The following is a 7180-nucleotide window of genomic DNA, read 5'->3' as shown; positions in this document are numbered from 1 at the left end:
GGCACTATTTGATTAGGAATAGAGTTTAATAAAAAAAAGGAAAACTTTTGAAATTTTTGGCCGAAAACAAACCTTAGATAAATGTGTGGTTGTAAATTATCTCGTAAAGTTAAGTTATTTCTAACTATAAAAATGTGACATTTTATTTATCATTCCCTAAAAAGAAAAGTGTGCCATGTTAATTGGGACAGAGCGAGAATCCAATTTGCTAGCAATATTATTATAATTTTTAATTAATATTTTTTTTAAAAGAAAATCTTGCTCCTAATAAAATCTAAATCAAATACTAAACTGGTAGTCCCGGTAGTCTTATCAGCAAAGAGCGGGGAAGACCAACCTGTAATTGCTTCTGCAAACTTCATTTCACTTCTCCATGGAAGCCTCCACCGGACCTCCACGTCTTCCCTCAATAAACATCGACAAGTTAAAGCAAAATCTCCTTCAAAAAGGCGTCAACCCAACTCCAAAAATCATCCACACACTCCGCAAAAAAGAACTTCAAAAATTCAACAGACGCCTTACCAAACAAGCCTCTAAAGAACCCCCACCACTCACAGAAACCCAAAAACAAACCCTAGCCGAAGAATCATATTTCCATGCCGTTAAGTCAGAGTATAAAAGCTTTAAGAAAGCAGTGAATGCTAAAAATGATGAAAGAATAGTGGGAAAGCCTTGGGAGAAGGTTGAGAAACTCAAATTGCAAGAGATTTGTAGTGAGAGTAAAGTGTATTCTGGTGATAAATTGAATTCTGAGCATCTTTGGGAGCTAAGTGATATAATTGAGAGTGAAAGAGATAAATTTTCATGGCTTTTGGATAGTGATGTTGAAATTAAACAAGGATGGTTTGATAATGAAAGGGCTAACTGGGATTACAGACAACGCCGTAGAGGCGAAGCTGAGATAATTCGGTTTATCATTGATAGGTATGTAAACAAATATAGCTGACTCAATACCAGTACTATTCCTATTCTAATACACCCTATTCATTTAATACAATAAACCAAATAGTCGATAAAAAGTAATGCCAACGTAACTACTCCCAGCATTACTAATACACCCTATTCAGTACTATTCTTGTATACCATATAGTCAACTCTTTTAGTTTGACATTAAGTTGTAATTGTTATTGTTATAGTACTATTGATATGTTTACAGTAGGTTGGAGAAGCGGTTTTGAAGCTGATGATTTTCTACATTTTTGTTGTAGATTGAGTGGGACGGAACTAAGTGTGAAGGATTATAAGTTTTCTAAGTTGATGAAACACTCTGGATTGCAGTATACTGAGGAGCAAATGCTGAGGTTAGTGGAAGGGCTTGGTGAAAAGGGACAGTGGAGACACGCATTGTCTGTTGTACACTGGGTTTACAACTCTAAGGAACATAGATGCAGCAAAAGCAGGTATATATGTTCTATCAGCAATTAATCAAATGTTATCTTAGTAATGCTTTGTTCCAGAGCTATTCTTTTGTCAATAGTAAATCTGTCATGTATATACGTTGCTTCTATTTTGAAAAAGGAGAAACATTTGCTTTTTCTAGGTTTGTGTACACAAAACTGTTGGCAGTTCTAGGGAAAGCAAGGAGGCCCCGTGAAGCTCTTCAAGTTTTCAATTTGATGAGAGTATTTCCTAACTCATATCTGTCGGATTCTTCTTGAATATACTCATATGATGTGGTTGGAGAGAGTCTAACACTTTGTGACGTTTAGGGGGATGCCTATATTTACCCTGATATAGCAGCCTACCATAGCGTGGCAGTTACACTTGGCCAAGCTGGTTTGCTCAAAGAGTTGATCAACATCATTGACTGCATGAAGCAAAAACCCGAAAAATTAAAGTACATGCGGAGGAAGAATTGGGACCCTGTTCTTCAACCGGATATTGTGGTATATAATGCTGTAAGTAATTGTTGTCCTTTCAATTGTCTTTATTCTTTTCTGATAAAAAGTAGTGTTTTTACTTCTGGGTCCCAATCTAAGTTGCATGGACTCTTCACTTTGGATGCCGCACCCATGTCGGATTCTCCAAAAATACAAAACTTTTGGAGAATCCGACACGCACCCGTTCACATTTTTGAAGAGTCCTAGCAACATAAGTCCCAATTTCTTTTTTATGTTTGATAATCTGCATAGTTGTGACTTCTTTGATCTTTAACTAAATGGCTGCTAGGTTTTAAATTCTTGTGTACCATCCCGCCAGTGGAGGGGAGTGTTCTGGGTTTTTGAGCAGTTGCGAAAGAATGGTGTTAAGCCAAATGGGCCAAGCTATGGACTTGCAATGGAGGTAGGCTTTTGCCATTTCGTTTAATAAAAGTTGACTTTGTATTACTCGCGAAGTCTATCACTAAGAAAGTGCTTTGAGTTACTAAAGTAATTAGGCTATCCCTGTTATAACTGTAAAGAGTTCATGAAATCAAAAAATTATTTATAATATCTGGGGGCAATTCATACTTCTGATACCAGTACTGAGCAATCAATATTAGTAACTGTTTTGCCTTCTGCTTAGATCTGAACTGGAGACATCATCTTGTGTTTTTGATAATTATATTTTGTGTTCCTTCTAATTCATGGTTCATATAGAGTGGGTTTAGGAAGTTGCGAACAGCATTGCAAATTGCTCATTTATTACTGTTACGTGAACAAATGCTTGTTATTTATTTCCAAATCGTTATAGCAGCATTGTAAGTGTTACAAGCGTGCTGCACTTTTGTTGAAAGGTAATGTTGCAATCTCGAAAATATGACCTTGTCCATGAGTTTTTTGGAAAGATGAAGAGAAGTGGGGAAGCCCTAAAAGCTCTTAGTTACAAAGGTAAGATGGTTTTCTTTTCAGTTTTCACTCTCGAGCCTTTTTCTTTTAGAGACTTATTGCGGCATTCTTTTAGTTCTTGTAAAATCTTTATGGGAAGAGGGGAGAGTCAATGAAGCCATTCAAGCAGTGAGGGAAATGGAACAAAGAGGAGTTGTTGGAAGCGCCTCAGTGTATTATGAGCTGGCTTGCTGTCTTTGCTACCATGGGATGTGGAAAGAAGCATTCTTGGAGGTGTGGATACCCTTTTTCACTTTAACCTTTTTCACTTTATCTGTTTTCCTTTTCATGGTTTTTATACACCCTGACTTCCTTGTGTTACTGCGCTGAAGTTATATAGATAATTATTTGGACTCTCTCAGAAGTCAGTTCCTATGTTGTTTACTGTATGAAGAAGTTCCTTTGTCATTTCTATTGCTTAATTTACAGCAGGATTAGTTTTTTGAAATTTAATTAGCGCATTTTTGTATTTTTGGGGACACAAAGTTTGCACGTAGTAAAGCACTTGTTTCAGTCTAAGTTACAACGGAGCCATTTGGCCATGATAATTTCACTTTTTTTTTTTTGGAATATTTTCACTTTATTTCAAAATCAGTATTTGGTTATAAAATTTCCATATCCAATTCCAAATTTGGAGATGTGCTCCAAACCTGTTTATCAACTCCAACAACAACAACAAACCCAGTGAAATCCCACAAAGTGGGGTGTGGGGAGGGTAGAATGTACGCAGACGTTACCCCTCCTACCTTGGGAGGCAGAGGAGGGGCTGTTTCCAACTCCATCTTCATAAATTGCAAATAAGGTGCCCTCTTCTTCCCTTTGCAAAATGTATAACCAAACACAACTCCGTCTTCAACTCCAACTTCATAAATTCCAAATAAAGTGAAAAATATTTGGAATTTTTGGCCAAACACCTAGGAAAATTATCATTTAAATTTAGGCAATTTATTGAGGTCTTCTTTGTTTTAGATGGTACTTATTCTGGCAGATGTTGGATTCTAATTGAAATCATCAATAAGTTCATTCTAGCAATTCCATGCATCCTCTCTTAAGCTTTATTTGTGGTAGTTTTTCAATCCCGTTGATTGAGGGATGTAGGTATCTTTTCTCTCGCCTTTATAGCTACGAGCGGTGTCATGATAAGTTTTTTTTTTCCTTTTAAAAAGGAAAAGTCGGTAATAGTACTTGTAGAGTAAATTCATTGTGTACCCATGCATCGGTTCCTTCCATTTTATTTTTTAATCTTTGATCTTTAGTCCTTGCATGCCTCAAAATTTTGTTCCCTTCAAGTATGCATCTTCTGCTGTGTGTTATTTATGCTATCTCACTTTCATCGAAAAGGTCTCCTCTTTGTGTAAATGTGCCTTCATGGTTCATCTTCTGCTGATCTTTTGATGCACAAACTCAATTCTCAGTCATTCCACTCTTACCACAGATTGAGAAGCTGAAAATGCTACGACACACAAGACCTTTGGCTGTTACCTTTACTGGCATGATTTTTTCATCCATGGACGGTGGACATGTTGATGGTTGTATATGTATATATGAGAACAGTAAAAAACACTGCGAACCCGACATAGGAATCATAAATGCCATGTTGAAGGTTTATGGAAAGAATGATATGTTCTTTAAAGCTAAGGAATTATTTGAGTGGGCTAAGACAGAAGATCCCGGTCCTCAACTTTGCCAGGGTAATTTGAGTTCTTCTCGTAGGCTAGATGCATATACATACACCTCGATGCTTGAGTCCTCGGCTTGCTCTCTCCAGTGGGAATACTTTGAGTATGTGTACAAGGAGATGGCTTTAGCTGGGTATCACCTTGATCAAAGCAGACACGCGAACCTCTTGGTGGAAGCATCAAAAGCTGGGAAGGTAAAATTTGAAAGACTGTTTTATATATCAGGACCTGCATTTTGTGATATCTTTTTGACACCGAATAGTAGAGTAACACCCTCCTTCCAGATAGAAAGAAATCTAACCAATGATGTCTACCTGGTCAAAATGTGTAGGCCTATAGGTTGATTCACCACATTTCAACTGTTTACGTGCAATTGAGCTATGACAGTAGAAAAAAGCTGAGAGGAAAGAAAGACAAAATACTCTTATAATTGTGGATTTAGTTACTTTTTTGATGAAGAATTGTGGATTTAGTTACTTATCATGAGTTGTTTATGTTCCAGATGAGTCTCTGTTATTGGAGTTATGTCAAAAACCAGTTGTCAGAACTAGGTTAAAAATCAGATCCTGTTTGTTTGTATTCTCTTCATTTCCTTTTATAAGCTTTTTCGTTGTTGATGCAGGTGCATTTGCTAGAGCATGCCTTTGATGCAACACTGGAAGTTGGTCAAATACCTGATCGATCATTCTTCTTTGAGATTCTATGTCATGCTACCTGTCAACATGATCATGCAAGAGCTGTTGCTCTAATTAAATCAATGGTTCATGCTCCATTTCAAGTCAGTTTCCAACAGTGGATTGACCTATTCAACAGCAACGATGAAAGAATTAGCCATTCTAGTTTGAGAGGATTATTAGATGTGCTATGCAGCCAGAGTTTGGGATCAGACACGACCATTGTAAATTTGCGCAGGGCATTGGAATCTCTTTGTGGATCTTGCACTTCAAGAGTGCTTTTAATCGACGAACCTGTTGAATCTGCAACAGATGTCAGTGCTAATACAGATGAATTTAACCTTCAGCATGTTCAAGTTGATGAAGATGATTGTAGTAATGAAGCCTATGATGAGAGAGAAAAGGTTGCCGACAAGGAGTTAGTTTCGGATTTGTCAAACTTAAGTCCCAGAGTAGATGAGAGATCTAGGACAAACACAATCTTTGAGCTTTCTGATGACGAATTAACTTTTGATGACCAATTTGATGAGTTAGATGATATCGACGATCAGTTAGGACTCGGGATGTCTAGTGATGAAGATGACAACTCTTGTGAAACCAAGGTTCCCTCAGCGAATGAAATATTAAAGACTTGGGAGGATATGAGGAAAAAAGATAATACATTCTTCACCTTTCAACTAGGCCAGATGTGAGTTTTCTTTCACAGAAATTGCTTCTTCCTTATGATAAGCCTCCTTGCAATGATGCTGTAGATTGACTATGATAAAGGGTTACAGGAATTTCAACCTTGTAAAAATGTAATGTAGCAGTGAGATAGTTGAAGCGTATGGGGTGTGATATTATATGATTTCCTTAGAACTAATTTACTCATTGTTTCATATTTAGGATGTTAGGGAAAACAAAAGCGGAAGGAACTTGGAAACTAATGTAAGGATGAAATTAGTTCTGTTATCATTTTGTACAATGTATCAATTAAGGGGGAAAACACGAGATATTTTCCAATTCTAACACACTTTTACCACTATAATTGGCAAACACCAAGTCTGAAACGTAAGCCTAGTAAACACCATCCAGTTATAGTGCTTATTATGAAAAATTAACGTCTTAAGCATATATTTTCTTAATTCAAATCCTACATTTAATTTACTTATGGAGGATTAGTTGAACTTATCTCTTTAATTAGATCCGGATATGGTACAGATTTGTTTTCTTAAAAATAAATTAGGGATTGTGTCATAGCTCTATAATTCGGATGGAGTTTATCGTTGGATGAACGGCTAATAAAGATAATACGAAGAATATGTTTTGTTTAAGACTTACCATTGTTTCACTCTTTAAAAGCAGTACAAGATAATCACTCAAAAATAGGAGGAATATAGTTTTTCGATTAATATATATTTTATTTAAGAATAAATTAACGCAAAGGTTATAGAGAAAAGGCCACAAATAGTCCCTTATCTATGGGAGTAGGTCTAAAATGGTCCTTTAACTATACACTTACCGGTTTTAGTCCTTTAACTATCCAAAAACTTATCAAATTTGATCTCCATCTATTTTTTTATACAAACAGAGTACAAACTCATAAACCTTCGTGAGATTAATCATTAAACCATTCCTCAGACCTATATTTCTCTCTCCCTGCTTCTTTTTCCTCAAGTTCCTCTTGTTAAATTTTTTTTAAAAAAAAGAGCATTCTGGCACTGGTGTCGCTTTCGAGTCTCTAAAATTTGAAAAGATAAACTCAGGCACAAAATTTCTGTAACCATTCTTTTCAAACACTACTAAAAAACTGGTAAAAACGGACGGAAAAAAATCGATGGAAAAAACTGACGGAAGGACCGACAGATTCTGTCGGTTTTTTCAATAATTTTTTTAATTTTTTTTTTTTTAAGAAAATCGACGGACTGCGTCGATTATTTTTTGCACAAAAATGCGCGAAAAAATATAATTATTTGTTATATTATTTTCTATAATAAACCGATGGAGTCCGTCGGTTTTTTATTTTTTATTTTTTTATAAA

At 36.0% G+C, this 7180-nt stretch overlaps 1 protein-coding gene across 2 annotated transcripts; it reads left to right on the top strand.

Annotated features, from left to right (window-relative positions):
* Nucleotides 1-283: 283 nt before the first annotated feature.
* LOC132046775 (pentatricopeptide repeat-containing protein At5g67570, chloroplastic) lies at nucleotides 284-6009 on the top strand. 2 transcript variants are annotated; one of them, XM_059437523.1, is made up of 9 exons: nucleotides 286-924; nucleotides 1209-1400; nucleotides 1541-1622; nucleotides 1710-1898; nucleotides 2170-2283; nucleotides 2717-2810; nucleotides 2884-3041; nucleotides 4243-4680; nucleotides 5109-6009. In XM_059437523.1, exons 1-9 carry the CDS (start codon nucleotides 374-376, stop codon nucleotides 5850-5852), a joined length of 2562 nt encoding a protein of 853 aa, XP_059293506.1. In that variant the 5' UTR covers nucleotides 286-373; the 3' UTR covers nucleotides 5853-6009. The 2 variants fall into 2 exon arrangements, with proteins under 2 accessions (XP_059293507.1, XP_059293506.1); XM_059437524.1 differs by lacking the exon at nucleotides 4243-4680 and having other exon boundaries at nucleotides 284-924.
* Nucleotides 6010-7180: the final 1171 nt, after the last annotated feature.

This window comes from Lycium ferocissimum, chromosome 2 (assembly GCF_029784015.1).
Source record: "Lycium ferocissimum isolate CSIRO_LF1 chromosome 2, AGI_CSIRO_Lferr_CH_V1, whole genome shotgun sequence".
Classification (NCBI taxonomy): domain Eukaryota; kingdom Viridiplantae; phylum Streptophyta; class Magnoliopsida; order Solanales; family Solanaceae; genus Lycium; species Lycium ferocissimum.
The sequence above is the reverse complement of the archived record's forward strand: the minus strand, read 5'-3'. Positions and strand labels throughout refer to the sequence as shown.

Bases quoted from the DNA above. Each gene is read 5' to 3' on its own strand.
- LOC132046775 (XM_059437523.1), top strand. From the start codon at position 374: ATGGAAGCCTCCACCGGACCTCCACGTCTTCCCTCAATAAACATCGAC. The intron at 2,284-2,716 runs GTAGGCTTTTGC...TTTTGTTGAAAG, and splicing joins GCTATGGACTTGCAATGGAG to GTAATGTTGCAATCTCGAAA. The intron at 4,681-5,108 runs GTAAAATTTGAA...TTGTTGATGCAG, and splicing joins AAGCATCAAAAGCTGGGAAG to GTGCATTTGCTAGAGCATGC.